The sequence below is a fragment of the Mus caroli genome, unplaced genomic scaffold (genome assembly GCF_978045245.1).
Source record: "Mus caroli unplaced genomic scaffold, Mus_caroli_1 scaffold_10, whole genome shotgun sequence".
Classification (NCBI taxonomy): domain Eukaryota; kingdom Metazoa; phylum Chordata; class Mammalia; order Rodentia; family Muridae; genus Mus; species Mus caroli.
In genome coordinates this window covers 5,905,001-5,928,070 of record NW_028227265.1, presented here as the reverse complement: position 1 = coordinate 5,928,070, position 23,070 = coordinate 5,905,001, and the positions used below count along the sequence as shown (strand labels likewise).

Here is a 23,070-nt window from a genome sequence, read left to right as displayed (position 1 = left end):
CGGCGGTACCTGGGACATTAGCAGGGTGTGCTTTCCAAAATGGTAAAGCAGTTAAAATGTCACGGAGCCAATTGTGGTGCTATACACCTGTCCCAAATGCTTCACAGGTGGAGACGCTTCACAGGTGGAGGCAGGAGGAGCAGTTCAAGCTCATCTCTGATTTGGCTGATGGTCTGGCTTGGCTTTGATGGCTTTGAGGTCAGCCTTGGCTACATGGACTCTGCCTCAACAAACAAGCCCAAACCACTGGAAGCATTTCTTCCAGAACCGTACCATCAGGACCTTTAAGCTGCAGTGCTGTTGGCGCCTGTGACTGCACTGGCTTACAGTAGACTGTGGGAGAGGTGAGACCGTGCAACTTACGAGGCTAGGTCTTTTTTTTTTTTTTTTTTTTTTTTTGGTTTTTCCAGACAGGGTTTCTCTGTGTAGCCCTGGCTGTCCTGGCACTCACTTTGTAGACCAGGCTGGCCTCGAACTCAGAAATCCGCCTGCCTCTGCCTCCCAAGTGCTGGGATTAAAGGCGTGCGCCACCACGCCCTGCTGAGGCTAGGTCTTTAGAAAAGAAATCCAGCTTTCTTGGAAGGCTCCTGTAAAAACCAGGCTCCCCAGAGTCCACCTGTGTATGTTCCGGCTGACAATCTGAGCTCTCTGCCGACAGCATCCGACAGCGGACCTAACTGTGCTCAGGGGCTTCTAGGTGCTACTTTTGAGTTTCCCAGGAAGAGAGTGATGAGTGGGGCTCGCCTTAAAGTTCTCTGACAGCAAACAGCGTGGCGGCTATGTTGGACTTTTGTTAAGATTTACTACAAATAAGCCACTGTTAGAACGCTCACAAGGATTCGGTGTTGTTCTTCCAGAGGGCCATTCTTCAAGAATCTGGGAGGGGGGACACTGGGAGGTTGGGTTAGCAAACAGGGGAGTCTCATTGCTAGGAGCCTCAGATCCCCACCACTGAGCAATCTTTCTTTCTCTCCTGCTGCATCCACTTATGGGTGTGGGATCTTCATCCCCAAAGCAGGCAGGGAAGCATAACCTGCTGCCCCTTCGGTTTCTCTTCTACCCTGTCCTGCTAGACCACTTTGTTGTTGTTTTGCTTTGTTTTGTTTCTCTTTCTTTTTATGTATGTGCATACACTGCAGCTGTGCAGATGGTTGTGAGCCTTTATGTGGTTGTTATGCAGGGTGCAGCCCTGCTCCAAGCAACTCCAATCAACTCGCTTATGCTTATTGATTATTATAAATGAATACACTGTAGCTGACTTCAGAAGAGGGCGTCAGGTCTCATTATGGGTGGTTCTACCTTCAGAAGAACAGTCAGTGCTCTTACCCGCTGAGCCATCTCTTCATCTCTCCAGCATTTTTTTTTTTTTTTTTTTTTTGAGACCAGGATTTTGGTATGTAGCCCAGGCTAGCTTCCAACGCATGCAGTCTTCCTCTCAGCTTCCCCTGTGGTCGCATGCATGACACCCTTAGCATTTTTCTTTCTGGAAGCCCAGCTTTGCACGTTCAGTCTCATCAGAGCAGAATGTGGAAGGAATTTTCACAAGCAGGGCAAGGTGGATGGGCCGCAGGAGCGGGCTCTTAGCTCAACATTTGAATTCAATTTGGGAACTTGGCTTGGGAGGCAGATTAATCACTCAGACTTTTCTCTTTATCCGTTCCTCCTCGTGAGCGGCCGCCATGTAGACTCTGGAGAACCCGAGGAACCACAATCGGTTTCTTCTGTAGCCCAAGTTGTAGTGGGAGAGAGACCAGCAATACACTGAGGGCAACACTAGCTCTTCTGGCGCGTTGCTAGGGACGCACTCCGGTTGCCCAGGTCCCTTAGGGCGGGGGTGGGGGATGGGGGGTGGGGAGGAGACCTGGAGGATAGTCTCGCGAGGATTTGAGAACCAGCGCGGGATCTAGTTTGAGTTGCCAGGAGACCGCGCAGCCTCCTCTGACCAGCGCCCATCCCAGATTAGTGAAAGTGCTGGACTGCTGGCACCATGGTGAGTCGGGCCGGTGCTCGGGGTGTCCAGTGCACAGAGAACCTGGGAAGCTTTCGTGCAGAAATGCGGAGAGGGTCGGGTCCCCGGGACTGGGAGGCCTGGGGCGAGCGGCCTGCAGTTTTGGATTACTAGAATGGAGAGCTGGGCGCAGTTCTTCCGTGTGGTCCCGGTTGGGGAGGCCGGGAGGCCGGGGCCTGCATTCGGTTCACCGGGATGATCATCACACTGGCTAGACTGAGAGCCCGGTGTGCAAGGCGTCCAGAAATCAGAAGCTGAGTCCGTCAGATCCTTGGGACCAGTACTTAAGGGCTCAGGGGTCAATTAAGTGTCCACAAGGCGTAGAATCCGGCACAGGAGAAACCCCGAGAACTCGGAGGTGGAAAACCTAGCATGTACCATGTGGCTGGAGTTCTCCCTACTAAAGGCAGAGTGTCATGGAGTAACCAGGGATACACACCTTGGGTATCTCAGACTCCTGAGAAGAACAAGGCCGAAGCCCCCTGCCTCCTTTATTTTCCTCACATAATGCCCCGCCCCACCCAGGAGATAGATGCTGTCAGTAGTGCAGTGTCTTGGCAGATGTGCCAGGGCATGGGTCATTAGCTGGTGGGGTGGCATCTTCCTGCGTCTGCCTGCCTGGAACCATGGCCGATATTAACTGCTGCTGAATCTTCCCGCCAAGCATTTATGGCCTTGTCAAGGCTGCTAGAATAAAGCAGGCCCTGTGAGCAGTGTCTGCAGGGAACATCTGCAGACAGACACAGTGTGCGCGTGTGCTCGTGACCAGAGTTCCCTGAAGTGGGTCCATCATGGCAGACACGAGTCAGGAAGCCTCAGATTCGGTCATGGCTGTGAGGTCTCTCCAAAAGGCTTATTCTCGGTCCTTGCTGATGAGGGTCTCCTGTGTCTCTGTGGTGGCTATGAAGTGTGGTTGCCAGTGGACTTGTGTGTGTGTGTGTGTGTGTGTGTGTGTGTGTGTGAGTGAGAGAGAGAGAGAGGTGTGTATCCCTCCTTTTTAAAGCCCAGATAAGTTTTTCTTTTTTTCTTTTAGGTTTCCACACTACCTCTTCAAATGCTGCCTTTCCCAAAACACCCCTTCTCCCCCCCCCCATAAGTTTTTCTTTTTTTTTTTTTTTAATTTAAGATTTGTTTTATATATGTGAGTACACTGCTGCTGTCCTCAGACACAGCAGAAGAGGGCATCAGATCCCATTACAGATGGTTGTGAGCCACCATGTGGTTGCTGGGAATTGAACTCGGGACCTCTGGAAGAGCAGTCAGTGCTCTTAACGTCTGAGCCATCTCTCCAAAAGAATGTTTTTGATCCTAACAAAGAAATTCTTGTCCTACATCCAGGAGTGAATGGGTTTGAATTGTTTTCTTTCTCCTTCCCTTCTGAAATGAGGAAAATTTCCCCCTTAGTGCTTCTCCAAATGAGCGCTCGCTCTCTTTCTTTCTCTCTCTCTTTCTTTCTCTCTCTCTTTCTTTCTCTCTCTCTCTCTCTCTCTCTCTGGTATATTAATGGGGGGATCAGTATAATGATACCTCTAGGTAAATGTTCCAGTCAGCACGGTGTGAACAGTCAAGGTCAAGATTCTAAACAGGCCTTCCTTCCCCTTATGCCTGTGTGAACCGAGTCAGTCAAAGAGGGACACCCTGAGGTAGAGCTGATCATGTGAGCAGTCAGTCCGTCAAAGAGGGACACCCTGAGGTAGAGTTGACCTGTACTTAGTCCTCTCTTCTTCACACAAAGGCACCCAAAAAGAAAGGGAAGAAGGGGAAAGCCAAAGGCACCGCAGTTGTTGATGGCGTCGCACCAGAGGACATGACCAAGGAGCAGGTGAGCACAGCCCTTGGAGCCTGGCTCGAGGGTGGGGTAGGCACCGCTGCAGATGTGCTGGCGAAACTCTTATCTGTATGTCCGTCTCCTCTCAGTCTGTCCAAATGTAACGTGTCTGTCCCATGCCCGTAGTTTCCGCCACTTCACCTAGCATGACATACTTTTATGCAGTGTATCCATGTGAAGACACTTTGTAATAGGAACCTGGAAGGCGTCCCCCCACCCCTCGAATATGATAGGTATTTTTAAACTTTGTGCATTTTATTTCATTCTTATCTTTTCATATACCCAGTGGTCACAGAGCTGATTTGTAAGTGGTAAGACAGATATGTCATTCTTTGTTTGCCAGTAAACATTATATCAAAGGGGAAATTTTTAGCCAAGTGTGGTGGCGCCTGCCTTGGGAGGCAGAGGCAGGTAGATCAGTCTCAGTAATTTCAAGGCCAGTCTGCTCTACATAGTGAGTTCCAAGTCAGCCAAAGCTATATAGAAAGGCACCGTTTCAAAAAACCAAAAAAAGAAGGAGAAAAAAGGAAAATTTTAAAAGGAACTCGATTTACTTAAAACTTCATTGTCTCAGTCTGATTAATCACCCGCAGGTTTTTTGGGTTTTTTTTTGTTTGTTTGTTTGGTTTTGCGAGACAGGGTTTCTCTGTGTAGCCCTGGATGTCCTGGAACTCACTCTGTAGGCCAGGCTGGCCTCAAACTCAGAAATCTGACTCCCTCTGCCTTCCAAGTGCTGGGATTAAAGGCGTGTGCCACCACCGCCCGGCTCACCCACAGTTTTTAAAATTAGTGTTCTGTCTTTCATTTATACATTTGGACAACATGTGTGGGTTGGTTCTTTCCTCCACTGTGTAGGGGTTGGGATTGAACTCAGGTTTTCTGGCTTGGCAGCAGACCCCTTTACCTGCTGAACCATTGTGCTGGCCCCTGGCTGTTTTATTTTTGACAACACTTCCAATAAGGGGCAGCCTGTCTGACTGCTCATGCTTAGCTGGGGAGGGGGTTTTCTTCATTTACTTTATTTTTTTGTTAAGACCAGTGCCGCACCACTGAGCCTCACTCCTGGTTCTGGAGTGATGTCTTCAGTATATGTTTAGGTTGTGTTGTGTTGTAGTGTCCTTATACAAATGATCTTAAGCCACTCGTGTATATTGATGTAAAAACCACAACCCGTGCCAACATGGCATGTCTCCCTGGTCTGAGTCGGTGACAGTTGCTGTGGTGGTTTGAATATGCCTGGTCCTGCTGGGAGGTGTGGCCTTGTCCAAGGAAGTGTGTCCTCCTGGGGGTGGGCGTGAGGTCCTATGGTCCAACTCCCCCTCAGTCCCTTTCTGGCTGCCTTTGAATCAAGAGGCAGAACTCTAGCTCCTCCTGCACCATGTCTGCCTGCACACTGTCGTGCTTCCCACCATGATGATAATGGACTGAACCTCTGATCCTGTAAGCCAGCCCCAATTAAATGTTTGTCTTTCTAAGACTTGCCTTGGTCATGGTGTCTGTTCACAGCAGTAAAGCCCTAACTACGACAGGCGGCTTGCAGGGTTTGGACACGGGGCTGGAGGGTCATGTGCAGTTGTGTTAGTAAGACTCGTTGTAATTGCTGAAGATAATATGAAGGGGGCTAGAAGAATGTAAGCTGAAACTGGAGTTGGGCAACGGTCTGAGTGTTGGTGATTTCAAAGGCGTAATCTCTCTACTTTAAAGCCCAGGCAAGACCATTTGGTGCCTGACTCCTGATGTCGTGTGATGTCTTCTGTCGACATCTGGAGCCTAACTCCTAATGACCTGTAGCATTATGACTGTACAAGGCTCGCCAGTTACAAGAGAAACAATTTGTGCTATAAATTTGCTACATACAAGACAGTGAGCTGTCCCCCCCTACCCCATCAATCCAGATGTGGCTCCCACACAAATGGCTGCGGAGACCCAGTAACGTCCCTCTACCGCCATAAAACACTCTACTTGCTCTCAGCCATGCAAGGCCTCTGGGGAACTCACCTACTGCTCTCTTGCAGACTATTTTAATGAATGTCTCCCATTCATCTTTGTATTCTGGGTAATTTTTTTCATCGCCTATAGCACCGGCCTTCTCCATGCCACTGTACAGAGCTGTATTTTTTTTTTTTTTTACTTATTTATTATATGTAAGTACACTGTAGCTGTCTTCAGACACCCCAGAAGAGGGCATCAGATCTCATTATAGATGAGGTTGTGAGCCATCATGTGATTGCTGGGATCCGAACTCATGACCTCTGGAAGAGCAGTCAGTGCTCTTACCCACTGAGCCATCTCTCCAGCCCGAGAGTTGTATTTTGATTTAAAATACATGTTTTCAAGAGCTGGAGAGTGGGCGTGTGGGTTAAGAGCATCGCTGCTCTGGGCAGGGCTCAGGTTTGCTTCCCAGCACTCACACAGTGGCTCACAGCCCTCTGTGACTGCAGTCCCAGGGGTTCTGATGTCCTCCTCTGACCTCCACAGGCTCTAAGCACTCCCTTGATGCACAGGCATACATACATACATGCACAATGTATGTTTTTACAGATTTATTTTTTTATACGTTGTATGTGTGTTGCCTGTGTGTTTGCATGTGCCATGTGTGTTCGGTGCCTGAGGAGCCAGAGGTGGCTTCAGATCCCCTGGAACTGGATTAGCCACCGTTTGGATCCCGGGAACTGGATCTTGTTCTGCTGCAAGAGCAACAAGTGCTTTAACCACTGAGCCATCTCTCTTTCCTGAGACAGGTTTCTCTGTATGGTCCCGGCCATCCTGGAACTCACTTTGTAGACCAGGCTGGCTGCTTTATTTTCTGTACAGGAAAACCACTAGCAGCTTAAGCAGAGGTGTATTGGGGATCCAGTTTGTGTTTGACTGGGGTGATTGAGAACAGTGTGACCTCCAGGCCCCCCGACATGCTCTTTCTGTCCCGTTTACCTCACACATTTGGAGACTGAACCTTAGTGTCTCCGTCCTAAGGACAAACTCCATATGAGCCAAACAGAGCAGGAGTTCTGTTTGTAACTATTGGAGTGACACTAAAGTCCCTCGATGTGAAGAGACTTCAGGACTATCAGTGTGCGTGACACGGTGGGAAGCACTAGGCAGAGTGCGGCGTGCATGTTCCCTCATAGGCACCTAGCCGCTGCCCAGCGTCCTTCCACAGAGCCGCTTGGCTCTGGGTCTTATTTGTTCCCTGTGTAGAATGGGGTGTCTGTTTGAGTCTGTCTGTCCATCTCTTTGTCTGTCTGTCTCTCCCTCCATGTGTCTCTGTCTCTCTGGCCCCCCCACCCCCAAGGTTTCTCTGCACAGCCCTGGCTGTCCTGGAACTCACCTTGTAGACGAGGCTGGCCTTGAACTCACAGAGCTCTGCTTGCCTCTACCTCCTGAGTGCTGGGATTAAAGGCGTGCACCACCACTGCCTGGTGGGATGTAGTCTTGAGAGAGGAAATCAAGTAGCCGTCCTGTGCTGTGCCTAAAGATAACTGATTCCCCAGGGAAGCCACGCTCAGGAAAGCTGAGACCTGCCCTACTTTTCCCCTTTAACCTATTTGCAGGGTTATAATTGGCTCTGGCCCAGAGTCTGCTGAGTGCAGAGCCCGCTGGCTTTGTGTGATTTTTGTGGAGACATTTATGTGCTTCTGGGTAATTTTTATAATATTACAGTTGAGTTGATATGTTCTAATTTTCAACCATTGTGCTGTTTAAAACAGTTGTAGATCATTATGTTTCTTTTGAGAAATTTCTTAAAAGAATCCAGGAGGGGGCTGGTGAGATGGCTCAGTGGGTAAGAGCACCCGACTGCTCTTCCGAAGGTCCAGAGTTCAAATCCCAGCAACCACATGGTGGCTCACAACCATCCGTAAAGAGATCTGGCGCCCTCTTCTGGAGTGTCTGAAGACAGCTACAGTGTACTTACATATAATAAATAAATAAATCTTAAAAAAAAAAAAAAAAGAATCCAGGAGTCGCTGGGCAGGTATCATTGTTTTATAATTAATTATTGGTCAGATTTGAGAGACTTTTGTGGTTTACTGTCCCTGGGGCCTTCCTGCTTTGTGTTGTAACTCCAGTAAAACGGCCCCTCCCCCTTTCTTCCCTGCTTCCCTTGGGCCGCACCTGGTGGTGGGTGGGCTCCTGCAGCATCCCCCATTGGTGCCCTGTGCCCGGTCAGGTGGAGGAACATGTCGCCCGCATCCGGGAGGAGCTGGACCGGGAGAGAGAGGAGCGTAACTACTTCCAGCTGGAGCGCGACAAGATCCACACCTTCTGGGAGATCACGCGGAGGCAGCTGGAGGAGAAGAAGGCTGAGCTGCGCAACAAAGACCGGGAGATGGAGGAGGCCGAGGAGAGGCACCAGGTGGAGATCAAGGTGAGTGGAGTCCATCTGTCTGTACCCACTGGAGAAAGGGGGCTGGGTGGCGGTGTTTCCTGCTTCTCTATGGGAACATACTCCTCTGCACTGTGACCCAGAGGCGATTTTTCTGAGAGTCCAAGGAAGGTTGCAAAGGTGACTTGGCTGTGTCGTCTGTCACCCCCTTGGTCACCAGCATCGACTCTGCTGATTAAGTCGGCCAAGCAGGGATCCCCAGCACCCGGCACGGCTCCACGTGTGCCCCACCTGAAGCCATGTGCTCTGCTGAGACGACCACCAGCCCTGATGAAAGAGGAATATCATGGGGTTCCCGTGCCAGTGTACCAAGGACAGTTATGATTCAGCCAGACAAAACGGCAAAAGTACTTAAAACCCAGCTGCCATTGGCACACGCTTGCTGTCCCAGGGCGTGGGAGGTGGGTGCAAGAGGACCTGGAGTTCAAGGCCAACTTTAGTGATGTACACAGTTTTAGACCAGCCTGGGCTACAGGAGACTCTGTCCCAAAACAAACAAAAACCAACGTTTTTATTTTTCCTCATTTATTTTTTATAACTGATGACCTGTCAGAGTATCAGCTGTGCTCCCCTGATAGCACCACCCAGCAGTCTCTGAAGAGGGCAGGGAAAGCCGGCTCCTCCTGGTAGTAGGGAGGCCCCACAGGTCCCGAGCATCAGTTGAAGCCTCTGTTACGTGGCAGGGTAGGCAGGCTGACTCCAGCTCTGCCTCGTGGCTCCTTGTGAGCTGGGCACACACTGGTGCTTCCCATGAGCATGCAGCAACACCCCCCCCCCCGCTCTGCAGGTATACAAGCAGAAGGTGAAGCACCTGCTGTACGAGCACCAGAACAACCTGGCTGAGGTGAAGGCTGAGGGCACCGTGGTCATGAAGCTGGCCCAGAAGGAGCACCGCACCCAGGAGGGCGCTCTGCGCAAGGACATGCGGGTCCTGAAGGTGGAGCTCAAGGAGCAGGAGCTGGCTAACGAGGTGGTCATAAAGAACCTGTGCCTGGTAGGTCCATGCTGTGGGAACAGTGGCGGAAGAGGGGACCCAGCCATCTGAACGGGTTCCTTAACAAGGAGGAACTTAAGATGTGGGGCGGGGAGGGAAGAAATGACCAGAGGTTTTTAACAAATAAGTCGGCAAAACTTTATTCAAATTTGTAATGTGTAGAGGCTCAGCAGTTAAGAGCAATGACTGCTCTTCTAGAGGACTTGGGTTCAAGTCCCACCACCCACATGGCAGCTGGCAAACATCCATTATTCCAGTTCCAGGGGACCCAACAACTTCTTTTGGCCTCTCTGAGCACCAGACACACATGTAGTATACAGACATACCTGCTGGCAAAACACCCAAAATATGAAACACATATAATATAAAAATTTGGGTGGGAGAGATGGCTCAGTGATCAGGAGTACTGTTGGCTTTTACAGCTGTCTGTAACTCCAGCTCTAAGGGACATCATGCCCTTTTCTGGCTCCCATATGTATCAGGCAGGAAGATTGTACTCAGTTGTATATGCAGATGTAATGCACACATAAAATAATAATTGAAAAACCTTACAAAAATGTTAACATGGGACTGCTTGTTAAAGTAATCTCTAGGATGGATGTGGTGGGTATGCCTTTAGTCCCGGCACTGGGGAGACAGCTGCAGGCAGATCTGAGTTCAAGGCTAGCCCAGTCTGTGGAGTGAGTTCCAGGACAGAACAATTTATGCAGGGGAACCTTGTCTCAAAACCAACCAACAAACAAAACAATGATGACAACTATTATATTTTTTCTGAACACCGTTTTAAGTCACAGTGAGAGAGGCTGGCAGGAGCTTTGTCAGGCTCCTGGAGAGAGCCCGCTGCCTCATGTAGATGTGACTGTTGCTCTCTGGCTTTGGGAAGGTTGGATGAGAAAACCAACCCACGAACAGCACCTTGTCTGCTGCTGTCTCGTGTTCAGAGGTGGCCTTGCTGAGGGAAGTGCGTTGTGTAAGAAGTGTGGAGGCTGTGAGAGCCGTGTTATTCTGGGTGTATTTTACGATGTAGAAGTGAGGAGAGTCCAGGCAGCAGCAGCAGCAGCAGCAGCAGCACCACAGAGCTTTCTAAAGCTGAACTTCGTCACGGGAGAGGAGTAGGCTCAGCCTAAGGAGGGTAGGGCTGGCTGTCTGGCTGTCGAGTAACACCCCCTTCTCATTTGTGCAGAAACAAGCCGAGGAGATCACCAAGATGCGAAATGACTTTGAAAGGCAAGTTCGAGGTCAGTTTCACAGACATACACGGTGTAGGATGGTGTCAGGGAACCCTCCCATTGCTGCTTGGTAGGTAAATTGAGGCACATACGTCTTATTAAGAAGCTTGTTAATCCCAGCACTCGGGAGGCAGAGGCAGGTGGATTTCTGAGTTCGAGGCCAGCCTGGTCTACAGAGTGAGTTCCAGGACAGCCAGGGCTACACAGAGAAACCCTGTCTCGAAAAACCAAAAAAAGAAAAGAAAAAAAAAAGCTTGTGAACACACACACACATACACACAGACAGACAGACAGACACAGCAGGGAGAGGGAGATAGACTATTTCAGAAGCCAGCAGATTGATCCAGAGACACAGAACAACTCATTCCGGGCTGGGTTTGGGAGCTGCAGGTAACAGCGTGCAGCACTTTCTTCAGTCTCCTCAGCTCCTGGACTGAGAAGCCTTCGCTGTCAGGAGGACACTGGCTTTCTGACTGGGGCCTCTAGCCTATGGCTGGGCCACGGGTAGTGTGCCCTGGGATTAGTGTGGGACACCCACTGCAGACGCTGGCTATCATAGGCAGAGGAAAGGTGACAGTGACCCATGTGCTGAATATGCCACTTGCAGGGAAAGCTCCACCAAAGCCGTCTGGCTGCTGCCAGAGTTGCCGGTGCCGCCTCTGTCTGACCGCCATGGCGGTTCTTGGGCACCGCTATAGGTTCCTTCTTTTCTTTTCTCTTTTCTTTTCTTTTCTTTTCTTTTCTTTTCTTTTCTTTTCTTTTCTTTTCTTTTTCTTAGATATTTTCTTCATTTACATTTCAAATGTTATTCTGAAAGTCTCCTGTACCCTCCCCCCACAGTTCCATCTTTTCTTATGGCTTGAGGTCACCTGTTGGTCTGAGCTGCTGTGTGTGCTGCTGCCTTTCAGAAATTGAGGCCAAGTATGATAAGAAGATGAAGATGCTTAGAGACGAGCTCGACCTGCGGAGGAAGACTGAGATCCACGAGGTGGAGGAGAGGAAGAACGGCCAGATCAGCACCCTGATGCAGCGCCACGAGGAGGCCTTCACGGACATCAAGAACTACTACAACGACATCACTCTCAACAACCTGGCCCTCATCAACTCCCTCAAGGTGCTGACGCGCTCTAGGAGAGGAGCTCAGGGCCCACGGCGGGGTGTTCTAGAACTTACCAGCATAACACCAGGCGGGGTCCCTCCGTCACTCTCAGATATTATTCGTAAGTAACACAAGCTGCCCACAGTTTAACGGGAAGTCATCTGGACCTCCCTAACTGTGCTGTAGTGGAAGGAATAACTTCAGAGGTGTACTGACATGCAGGCAGGACTGAGATAGGTAATGTGTGCTGACTGAAGTGTGGCCGCATTGGCAGTCGGCACGACATTGTGCCGGCAGGGTGGGGTCAGGCGTCCCTCCCATCAGCCACTGCTCGGAAACTTGGGGCATAAAACTGATGCTGGCAGGATTTCCACAGTAGAGAATCACCCTTGGACCTTCAGCCTGCATGCACCTTTTTTTTTTTTTTTTTTAAGATTGATTTATTTATTATATGTAAGTACACTGTAGCTGTCTTCAGACACTCCAGAAGAGGGCATCAGATTTCATTACAGATGGTTGTGAGCCACCATGTGGTTGCTGGGATTTGAACTCGGGACCTTCAGAAGAGCAGTCAGCCCTCTTAACTGATGAGCCATCTCACCAACCCCCTGCATGCACCTTATATTCTTACATAGTTCAGAATAGATCAAGACTGCAGAAATCTTGCCTATATGTAAAATAAGAGTAGATCCGCTGCACCCATGTGGCTGCTTGGCTTTTTGACTCAGGGCACCTCACTGGGTAGTCAACTCACGATGTAGACCATGATAACCTGGTAAGCACAGAGGTCCACCTCCCTCTGCCCCCTGAGGGCTGAGGTTAGGTGTGTGTTACCATGCCTGCCCCAGCTCTGTTTTTAGTTGAGGGCATTCATAGCTGGATATGGTAGCACAAACCTATAATCCCAGTGCTTACGAGGTGGAGGCAGGAGGAGAGCAAGATCAAAGTCAATCTAGGCTGGTTAGAGAGCCATTGTCTCAAGAAAACCAAACCAAAACAAAAAACCAACCAAACAGTCGCAGGGAGATGGCCCAGTGGGTAGAGCTGCTCGCAATGCAAGCCTGAGCTGGGCCCTGGAACCTGCGGTGGAGGCAGAGAACCAGGTCCTGACTGTTGTCCTCTGACCTCTGTGCGTGTGCTGTGGCATGCACACCCACACACATCACACACTAGTAATGAATCATGTGAACGTGAGTGTCTGAGACGAAGCCCTGTGCTGTGTGTGACTGCCCACAGGAGCAGATGGAGGACATGCGGAAGAAGGAGGAACACATGGAGAGGGAGATGGCAGAGGTGACTCTACAGAACCGGCGGCTGGCTGACCCGCTGCAGAAAGCCAAGGACGAGATGAACGAGATGCAGAAGAGACTGGGGAACCACGAGAGGGACAAGCAGATTCTGGTTGTGAGTGCCCTGCTCAAGTCTTCCCCTCACTGAGCCCTCCTCTCCCTCAGTGCAAGAGACCAAGAGACTCGAGGCGTGGTGACATAGGCCCTCTCGTTCTTGGACTCCTGGGCTTTAAGCAGGCTGGCGCTGCTGTAGACTAGACTCCGGTTTTCCACACATTCCGCTCATAGCTTGGGTGGGGCCCAGCTGCTGGAGTCTTCCCACCAGTTGTTCCTGGTGATTTTTTTCCTAGCCTTGCTGTCTCCAGGAGTCTGTGGTATGTGAGTGTCTGTGACTCTGAAGTATTTATGTCTCCTACCCCCATCTCTGCAGTGTACAAAGGCACGTTTGAAGGTGGCTGAGAGGGAGCTAAAGGACCTGCAATGGGAACATGAGGTCCTGGAGCAGAGGTTCATCAAGGTGAGCAGGTGTGGGCGCCATGGCGGGCTCCGAGTCCAGGAGTAGGTAGGGCCTCCTACCTGGGCCTACTTTTCCTGTTCTTTGTTTGGAAATAGGGTCTCACCGTCCTGCGTGGCCAGGCCTTACTCCTGGGACCCTGCCTCCTCCTGCTCCAGCCTTCTGAGTAGCTGCAGTTACAGGTGTGTGCACACAACCTCGAATTTTTGGTTTTTTTTTTGAGAGTTTTTTGTGGTTTCTCTGTGTGTAACCCTGGCTGTCTGGAACTCATTCTGTAGACCAGGCTGGCCTTGAACTCACAGAGATCCGCCCACCTCTGCCTCCCAAGTGCTGGGATTAAAGGTGTGTACTACCTGACATGTGTACAACTTTTATAAGGTGGCATCAACCTGTGGTATATTCTGTAGAAGGCCCAGGGTCCCTGGCGAGGCCTGATTCTTTTGTCTCCTTGGCAGCTGGACTGTGGATTTGTGGGGTGCTTGGTCCCCATGATCTCAGCTCAGGGGCCCATTTCTTAATATTAGTTTATGAGTGGAGTAAGCCCGGTGTGGGACACTCCTGTAAACCCCACCCCACCATTCAGTATCGTGTCGGCCTGAGCTACATGAAGGGAATGTCTCTAAATAGACAAACAAATAAATGCCATACTTTGATAAGAAACAAAACCGCTCTTAGCAACGGGGAGATCTCTAAGGTCTGCCCCGCGCTGGACAGCAGACAGCGTGGACTTCTACCACCTTCCCCCAAGCCTCTGAATAAAGTGTTTCAACAACAAGAAAGGGAGGGAGGAAGTAAAATCAAAACTCCCTTTAATATGAATTTCCAGTAGCCACTAATGTCAGCATTTGTGTGACTCTTTCCTGTTTTCTGCACGTGTGCAAGCAGTCTTGCAGTTGGGGATGGCATGTGACCTCATGGTTTCACAGCCTTTGCAGCTGCAGAATCCTTTCAGTCTATAACTCCATGTTCAGTGGATATAGATAGTTTCAGTGCCTTGGGCCCATCTCTGCCTCCCACCCCACTCCAGCCAAATGCTGACCCCAAAAGCACAGGGAGAAGGAAGGTGGCCCTGTTGACCAGTGGGGTGTATTGGTAATCCACCCCTTGGCTCGGCCCTTAGGCTGTCCTGTACAGACAGTGACAGAGCTCAGCAAGTCATATCCTCTAAAATGCTCAGGGCCTTTGAAGGTAAATCTAGATCTGACTGGATGGACTGTTTGAAAGGAGCCTGCTCTGGGGAAGAGGACAAATCTGTGAGTGGTCTGAGCTCGGGAATTTGCTAATGAAGATGAGATGCTCAGGTCACGTGTGCTGGTCAGAGCCCTGAAACTGTCATGGCAGGAAGGGTATCAGTGAGGCTAGAGGAAGACTGTGGCTCTCTGCCACTCGCAGGAATTCTCATAACTGTATGTTAAGTGTGCCCCACCTAGAGCCTTGGTCTTTGACAGCACACGTTAGTAGGCAGAACTGTAGGAGACGGGCAAGGATGTCTTAGTGGCTGATAGACACTTGCTTCAAGCTTGATCTGCACCTGCCTTGACTCTCGTATGGGGCGATTGACGATAAGGTCTCATCTGAGCCCATGGCCCTAACCTGGGCAAGGCTGGCCCTGACCGAGCTGCAGGGTGGTTTTTAGAGTGTGGACCTCCATCCAGCTCTCGCCTTCTGAGAAGAGCAGTCAGTGTGTTGGATAGTTTTATGCCCACATGACACAGGCTAGTGTCATCTGAGAGGAGGAAACCTCAGCTGAAAAAATGCCTCCAGAAGGTCACAATATAGATAGGCCTGTGGGGCATTTTCTTAGTGATTGATGGGGGAGGGCCCAAACCATTATGTGTGGTACCATCCCTGAGCTGATGTCCCTGGGCTCTATAAGAAAGCAGGCTGAGCAAGCCATGAGGAGGAAGCCAGTAAGCAGCACCCTCCATGGCCTCTGCATCAGCTCCTGCTCCAGGCTTCAGCTTTGCTTGACTTCCTGTCCTGACTTCTTTCAATGACGGACTACTGTGTGGAAGTGTAAGCCAAACCCTTCCCTCCCCAGCTTGCTCTTGGCCATGGTGTTTCGTCAGAGCAATAGAAACCCTGACTAGTATAAGCAGCAGTGCTAATTTATTTCTCCCTCTTCCTTTCTGCCTGTGTGCTGGATTACCCACTTCTCATTGTGTGCACAGAGGGTCTAGTGCAGGCAGTGTGGACAGCCAGTGTCCTCATGCCACCGCGTGGCTGTAGTGAAAGTGGCCCTTCCACAGAGCGACACACTTAGGGCAGGGTGGGAAGGTTTCTCCCCAGTGAGGCCTCTGCAGGCGAGGGCCTGGCTGCTCACGCTGCTCTCCCCATCCTCAGGTGCAGCAGGAGAGGGAAGAGCTCTATCGGAAGTTCGCAGACGCCATCCAGGAGGTGCAGCAGAAGACGGGCTTCAAGAACCTGCTGCTGGAGCGGAAGCTGCAGGCCCTGAACGCTGCTGTGGAGAAGAGGGAGGTTCAGTTCAATGAGGTGCTGGCCGCCTCCAACCTGGACCCTACAGCACTAACGCTTGTGTCCCGCAAACTTGAGGTAGGTGCCCTCCTGTCCTGCGCTATGGTACGCCTTCTTGGGTGGCACAGTTAAGTCAGGGGCTGCCATGGTTTCTGCAGCAGAGAGCGAGCCTGGGCTTAAAGCCCCTGGGCTCTGCAACTGTCCTCTTGTGGCTTGCCCCCTACCCCCATCCCTTTAGACAGGAATTCACTGTATAGACCAAACTGACATCAAATTCAGAGATCCCCCTTCCTCTGCCTTCTGAGTTGTCCCCAGTAGCTCTGAGTCTCGTGGAGACAGCTGTGGTTGGTTTGGGGCCAGATTCACTAATGCTTCTAGGATGTGAACAACTGAAGCCCCAGCCGACCCGGCAAGGGGGCCATTTCATTCTGAGGCAGATCCTTTAGGGCAGGAGGGTGCATAGTCTGTCTGTCTGTGACTTGTGCTGTGCTTGGAGCAGAGAGGCAGACGTGTAGCAGCTGGCGGATAGGATTTATTCTGAGATGTATACGGCGTCCAGGCAAGATGAACTTAAATGCTAGCTGCTCACTGCAGACTTCAGCTTTGTGTACAGTCTGTTCACCTCACTGCCTGTAGATTGATCGATCAATCGTTGTAGTCTGAGGTATGTGACATTAGGCATTGCTGGTAGCCCCCTGCTGAGCCTCCCTAGGGAGCACACAAGCATTGGGGGTTGCAGACTGCAGGTGATTTCAGAGACCTGACACGTGCACTAAGGTGTGTAATGGCAGTGGGAATTGTGGGAGGTTCTGGGCGTAGAAGCTTCAAAAAGAGCCCACTCTACCTCAGGTGGAACAAGAGCAGTAAAGAAACAGGTTCGGCTGGTGAAGGGCAAAAAAGGCAGAAATGTCAGAGTTGTCAGGGGGCTGATCTGAGAGGAGGTGTACCTGACTCAGGAGGGTCCAAGGCAGCACCCACCTTCCTCCCAGTGAGGCCAGTGTTCACTCACAGTGGTGTTGTGGGGTGTCTGGATTTAAGCCAAGGAAAGTCTTCCTTAGCTGGCTGCTGTCTACACTGGGTGTTTGGGATCCCAGCGTAGCACTGAATCTTTCACAGGATCAGCTTGAAGCATAGAAAACATATTTTGGGCTGATATTTCAGTTAACAAGAACAGAAGCAGAACTGCAAACACTAAAGAGCAAGGCCAGCGCATTTAGAGACCTTTCCAGAGCTGTGGGCCTTGTTGGCTTAGGCCTGTGTTTTCATGCTGGCAGTGGTGCTGTCTGCATGTTTTACAGCAGACACTTCCATCATGGCGTCACTTGAGTTAAAGTCTGGCGCCTGTTTCAGCACTAGTTCCTGGTCCAGTGAGTAGTGGTTCAGGGTGGTGAGTTACTTGGTCGGGTCAGTTTTCAGGCCTTTAGGTGGCACCAATATCCAAGAGAGACCTCGTTGGACTGGGCAGCAGTGGGGCCTTGAGGCTGATCTCTGCTCATTGCTGTGCCACTACTATTCTTTGAGCCTCTCAGACTCTAGACTAGTGTCCCCCTGTTCACCTCTGCTAGATGACAATATCAAAGTCACACCTGTCTCTCCTTAGGATGTTCTAGAATCGAAGAATACCACCATCAAGGACTTACAGTATGAGCTGGCCCGGGTCTGCAAGGTGAGGCTAATTCCCCCATCTGCAGGGCTCCACCTTCTCCTCCCTCAGAGCTGTGCCCTGTGCCCAGCTTCACCTGATGAACATTATAGACAAAGGGTGGGATTCCCGGGATCTTACTCAGGAGGTAGGTGTGGTAATCCCCATGTGATGTGCACTCATAGCCTTATGGCCTGAGAGTGGCCTTGTCCTGGCTGTGCTGCTACACACGTAGGGCTCTGTCTCCTGTCTCTCTCCCTCCCCTCAGGCATAGGAAGAGCCTCTTTGGTCTTCCAGATTAAGGCCCGCTGCCTTCAGTGGGGGCAATTCAGGCTTTCACCTTTTCTGATACCTTTGTGAATCTAAAATAGCTCTATACCCTTCTATGCCGATCATGTGTATCAGTAGACTCCCACTGTACCCTGGCTGCCATCTGTCCCATGCACCTGAGAGAGGCCTGGGTTCTGCATCCAGATGCTTTTTTTTTTTAATATTTATTTATTTATTCTATGTAAGTACACTGTAGCTGTCTTCAGACACTCCAGAAGAGAGCATCAGATTTTGTTACAGATGGTTGTGAGCCACCATCTGGTTGCTGGGATTTGAACTCAGGACCTTTGGAAGAGCAGTTGGCGTTCTTAACCACTGAGCCATCTCGCTCGCCAGCCCCCAGATGCTCTTTTTTTTTTTTTGGTTTTTCGAGACAGGGTTTCTCTGTGTAGCCCTGGCTGTCCTGGCACTCACTTTGTAGACCAGGCTGGCCTCGAACTCAGAAATCCGCCTGCCTCTGCCTCCCGAGTGCTGGGATTAAAGGCGTGCGCCACCACGCCCGGCCCCCAGATGCTCTTAAGGGACTGCTCTGTCTTTTCCTTTGCCAAGGATAGACCCACAGCAGCCACCACACAGGTCACATCCGTAGTCCCGTGGGGGCAGGCATTGGAATTCCTGGTCAGTTGTTTGGGGCCTTGTCCCGACACTCGTGCCATCCTGTCTGATTTTTAACCCTAGATAGAGGCAGACAATGTCTGTTCCCGCGGCCCAGGCTCTGCACTGCACCAGCTGCCCTGGCTCCCCAGCCCTCCCTGTAGCCCAGGCTAGAGCTTTCTTTATCATACCCGTTCCTCGGCTGACACGCTCTGAGCAAAGTTAGGGCTGTCTGCTGGGTGTACAGCTCTTGGGGGCCAAGATCTGAGCTGAGAGGGGGTATGGTAGCCAGAGCCCAGCCTCCGAGGCTCCCACGGTAGCCCATCCTTACTCGCCCCTTGTCTCTCTCTGTTCTTAAGCCCTGCTTCTCTTCCCTGAGCCACTGAGGATAACGAACCCTTTTCTTCGTTTCTGGGTTGGTTGGTTTGGGTCAGGGTTTCTCTGGCTGTCCTGGAACTCCCTCTGTAGGTAAGGCTGGCCTTGAACTCAAGACCCACCTGCTTCTGCCTCGCAGGTGCTGAGGTCAAGGGCGTGCACCCCCACCTCCTCCTGGCCCTTTTCTCTAATTTTGTTTGAGGCACACAGACCCACTGCATAGCCCTGGCAGGTTCGGAACTCACAGACGCCTGTCCATCTCTGTGTGCTGGGATTAAAGGTGTGAAGCCCTTGCTGTGAACATTTGGCTCCCAGCACTTGTCACTGCACTCAGTTCTTAACACTGATGAGCCTAGAGGCAGGAGGACCCCCCTCTCAGACAGACAGACAGAGCCCAAGTCCTCACCCGCTCCCTGATGAAAGTCTCCCAGTACAAAATGTGCAGTAGGGCTTGGTGAGATCAGTGGAGTTCGGTTCTCAGCATCACATGGGGGAGGCTCACAGATGCCTGTGACTTCTGCACCAGGGAATCAGACTTTGTTTTCTGGCCTTTTTGGGCATCTGTCCATATGCACGCCTTCTCATACATATGTGTAGTAACAGTACCAAGTACTAGACATACACAGGATGTGGTGGCATGCCGCTCTAATCCCACCACTCAAGAGACAAAGCAGGTGGATCGAGGTAAATTCTAGGCCAGCCTGGTGTAGTTCCAGGCCATCAAGGACATCTGCATAAAGAGGAAAAATAGCCATTGTGCAAGGTGTCTGGTGTACACTTGTAATCTTACCACTCACCTCACTGAGACCGCAGACTTTTTTCATTAAAAACTTTCTCATACAATATATTTTGATCATGTTTTTAACTTTCCTGCAACTCTTCCCAGATCTCCCACATCTGACCTAGCTGTATGCTCACTCTTTGTTTCTCTTTCTGTTTCTCTCAAAAACAAAAACAAACCCACAAAAAACCCGATACAAACAGGTTAAGAAGCTGATAGGACAAATCAATGCCAAAGTAAGACTAAATGCAACAGGAAGTCCACAAAACCAAAGAAGGAAGGCTTCCCGGAGGTCAACCTCTCCTGGCCACAGGACCGGCCCCGGGGAACGCTACTGTCCCAGTGACACTGCACGGGGAAAACTGACTTTCCTATGAGGCAGTGAGATTTTGAGTGTGAGGCCATTCTGGAGAAACAGCAAGTTCTAGCCAGCATGGGCTACATAAGTAGAACTAGCCTGGGATATATAGTCTAGCTAGCTACATAGTGGGGCCTTTTCCCAGATAACAAGAAAAACAAAACACCAAAAACCAAAACAAAATTATCAAAGAACTCCCTCAAAGGAAGTCACATCTTTTTTGGACCACCACCATTTCAGGGGTCATTTCAGGCTGCCCTGTCCCCCGCCCCCAGCCGGCACTCCCCTGCCCCCACCCCACACACTGCTTCTGCAGAGTCACTGGGGAGTTAGAGGGTACTGTGCTTTCCAGGGCCAGGAGATCGATGTCATTCTGCCTTGGTAGGGCAGAGAGGGAGACCCTTAGGAAGTAATCGGTAAGAGATCAGGAGTCCACCAAGCTCTGGTTCTGCCCCCACCCCCCACCCTCTAGTCTGTCTTTATTGTGAGTATGTGAGTTACTGACTTACTCCCCTTATCACGGCCCTAGATGGAACAACAGACCACTGACAAATCCTCATTACCATTCTGTACCCACCCTCCCCTCCAGCAGTAGCGCCCCCGTCTGGTGTGCCACAGCCCCTCTGCTGCGCCATAGCATGGTGGCAGCGGTTCCCAGGCCCTGGTGGACGCCTGCTGCTGACACTGCTCTGTCTTTTCAGGCCCACAATGACCTGCTGCGTACATATGAGGCGAAGTTACTAGCCTTCGGGATCCCCCTGGACAATGTGGGGTTCAAGCCCCTGGAGACAGCAGTGATTGGACAGACACTGGGACAGGGCCCTGCAGGACTTGTGGGTGCCCCTACCTAGCCATCTTCTGCAGCCTTCGTCCTTTACAGTCTTCCCCTCTGTCCAAGTAATACCTCTGTGCCCCAACACAGGCAAGGGTTTGTTTTCTAGACTTACCCCTCAGCGATGAACATTTTCCACATTTACTTTATATTCTCTCTTTGTAAGGAAGTTGTTTCTTTAAGGCCCTAATAGGGCCTCCATGTCTACCACCTGCCACCAAAAGCTCAGCTGACACCACAGCCTCTAACCTGAGCAGTCCCTGCACCAGCCACTCACAGAAGTGGAAAAGCCCCTGAGCCCTCCCATGTCCTGTTAGGCTTAGCAAGGAGAATGGACCCAGCCAGTAAGTACCTCCATTAGCCAGGCATTGCCCATCCCTGCTGAACAGAGATGAACCTTCTTCTGACCTGTCCCCTCCCCTGCCATTCAATGGGATTCCTGGAACAAGCTTCTCACCCAGCCATGACTTCCTCTTACCCTGAGGGCACTAAAAATGAGCTAGAATTCAGACAACCATGAAACTCAGATATTCTGCCCCACTATCTGCCTCCACCATCCAAGTACCCAAGATTAGGAAAGGCGACCCACTGTGTAAACAGGCACGAACTGCACTGCCTCCAGAGCGCAAGCACACACCACACCCGGACAGGCACACAAACGTGCCCCCTACCCACCCATGGGCCCACGGAAGCAGACACGTGTCAGGGCACTGCGGCTTGTGCACCCGGACAAAAAAGGAGGACCGGCTGGCTAGACGGAGCAGGCAGCACACAGACACACGCAGACACGCCCACGCACGGGAAACACACACTCACACCACTCACACACTCGCAGTCTGGCCCACCTGCCCCTACCCTCAGGCAAACACACACACACACACACACACACACACACACGTGTGTACTGGCTGATTGAGCAAGCAAGCACGGAGGGTCGGTCCTCAGCTTACACACAGACACACACACAGACCCACACACTGGGACCCAGGTGAATTAGCAGAAGTCAGGAGGGGCAAAACACATACAACTCTCTCGCACACAGACACACACACACACTACCACTCACACAAGGTGGGAGGCAAGTGCGGTGTTGGATGAGGGTGGAGTGTTCAGGCCAGCCTGGGCTCGGTGCAAATGGAGAGAGGCTCTCCCATCCGGTGTCCCGTGTCCCGTGTGCCCTTGCTAGCTAGCTAGCTAGCTAGCTCAGCAGGGTGGTGCTGGGGTGGCCAGCATGGTGTGCCCTGCCTTAGGGCTCCGGGAGCCTCCTGTGAGAGGGCAAGCCTGTGAGAGGACGAGGGTGGGCTCCTTGGGGGGTGTGGGGTGTGGGGTGTGGGGTGTGGATGGGCCTGGCCTGAGCCTGGGTCGCCGGGCGGCCGTGTCCGTGGCCAAAAGGGAGAGAGAGACAGAGGGGAGTCCAAAAAGCCTACAGCACCCGGTATTCCCAGGCGGTCTCCCATCCAAGTACTAACCAGGCCCGACCCTGCTTAGCTTCCGAGATCAGACGAGATCGGGCGCGTTCAGGGTGGTATGGCCGTAGACGAGGGCGGGTGGCGCCGACAAGCCCCAAGAGCCTGCTGCGCGCGCTCGCTCCTTCGCTCACTCGCCCGCCCGACGCCCGATGCCCGACGCCCCACGACGACGACGAGCTCACACGAGCCCTGAGACCAGAGCCCAGCGCACAGCCCACAGACACACACCACACACCGACACGACACGACACGACACGCCCGGCCCGAGCCCCACCCACACGACACGCCCCAGCCCACGCTGCCCACAACCTCCCCCAGAGCCCCCACCAGCCCCCCTCTGCCTGCCCTCGAGGCACCACGGGCCCAGCCAGTGAGTGCCAGCCTTGGCCGCACACACATCTCCCCTCCTCGCTTCTTCTCCCCTCCCTCCCCTCCTGGACGGATCCACGGGCTTCGTGCAACAGCGCCCTCACCCACCCGGGACTTCCCCTTCCACCCACCCGAGGTCCCTCCCAGCTTCTCAAATCCTGACCCACCCTGGACCTCGGACGTTCCGCCCCACCTCGCCGACTGGTCACCCACCTACCCACCCACCGTCCCTGTCTGTGCCCAGGACTGGGCCCCTCAGCCCGGGCACGCAAGGGAAGTAAACCCACTGTGGATGGATGGATGGATGGATGGATGGATGGATGGATGGATGGATGGCATCCCAGCCCACCTGGGACACTGGGACACGCACAGCCACACCCAGCGGCACAGGCTAGCCCAAGAGGCACGCACTGCACTGCCCGTGCACTGCCTCCAGAGCGCAAGCACACACCACACCCGGACAGGCACACAAACGTGCCCCCTACCCACCCATGGGCCCA

General features: G+C 51.9%; 1 protein-coding gene and 1 non-coding gene across 2 annotated transcripts; one reads left to right on the top strand and one right to left on the bottom strand.

Moving 5' to 3' along the window:
• Positions 1-1,896: 1,896 nt before the first annotated feature.
• Positions 1,897-20,881, top strand: Drc4 (dynein regulatory complex subunit 4). Its single transcript, XM_021169941.2, has 11 exons — positions 1,897-1,990; positions 3,744-3,830; positions 8,005-8,202; positions 9,008-9,214; positions 10,398-10,452; positions 11,352-11,557; positions 12,779-12,946; positions 13,262-13,348; positions 15,689-15,898; positions 17,421-17,486; positions 20,602-20,881. The coding sequence occupies exons 1-11, from the start codon at positions 1,988-1,990 to the stop codon at positions 20,749-20,751; spliced, it is 1,437 nt and encodes a 478-aa protein (XP_021025600.1). The 5' UTR covers positions 1,897-1,987; the 3' UTR covers positions 20,752-20,881.
• A 1,271-nt stretch (positions 20,882-22,152) lies between these two features.
• LOC147002333 (5S ribosomal RNA) lies at positions 22,153-22,271 on the bottom strand. The gene has a single exon (XR_015048846.1). It is a non-coding gene; the product is annotated as a 5S ribosomal RNA (ribosomal RNA).
• Between the last annotated feature and the right edge of the window lie 799 nt (positions 22,272-23,070).

Coding starts and splice junctions, on each gene's coding strand:
- Drc4 (XM_021169941.2), top strand. Junction 10,453..11,351: donor CTTTGAAAGGCAAGTTCGAG/GTCAGTTTCACA, acceptor GCTGCCTTTCAG/AAATTGAGGCCAAGTATGAT. Junction 13,349..15,688: donor TGGAGCAGAGGTTCATCAAG/GTGAGCAGGTGT, acceptor CCCCATCCTCAG/GTGCAGCAGGAGAGGGAAGA.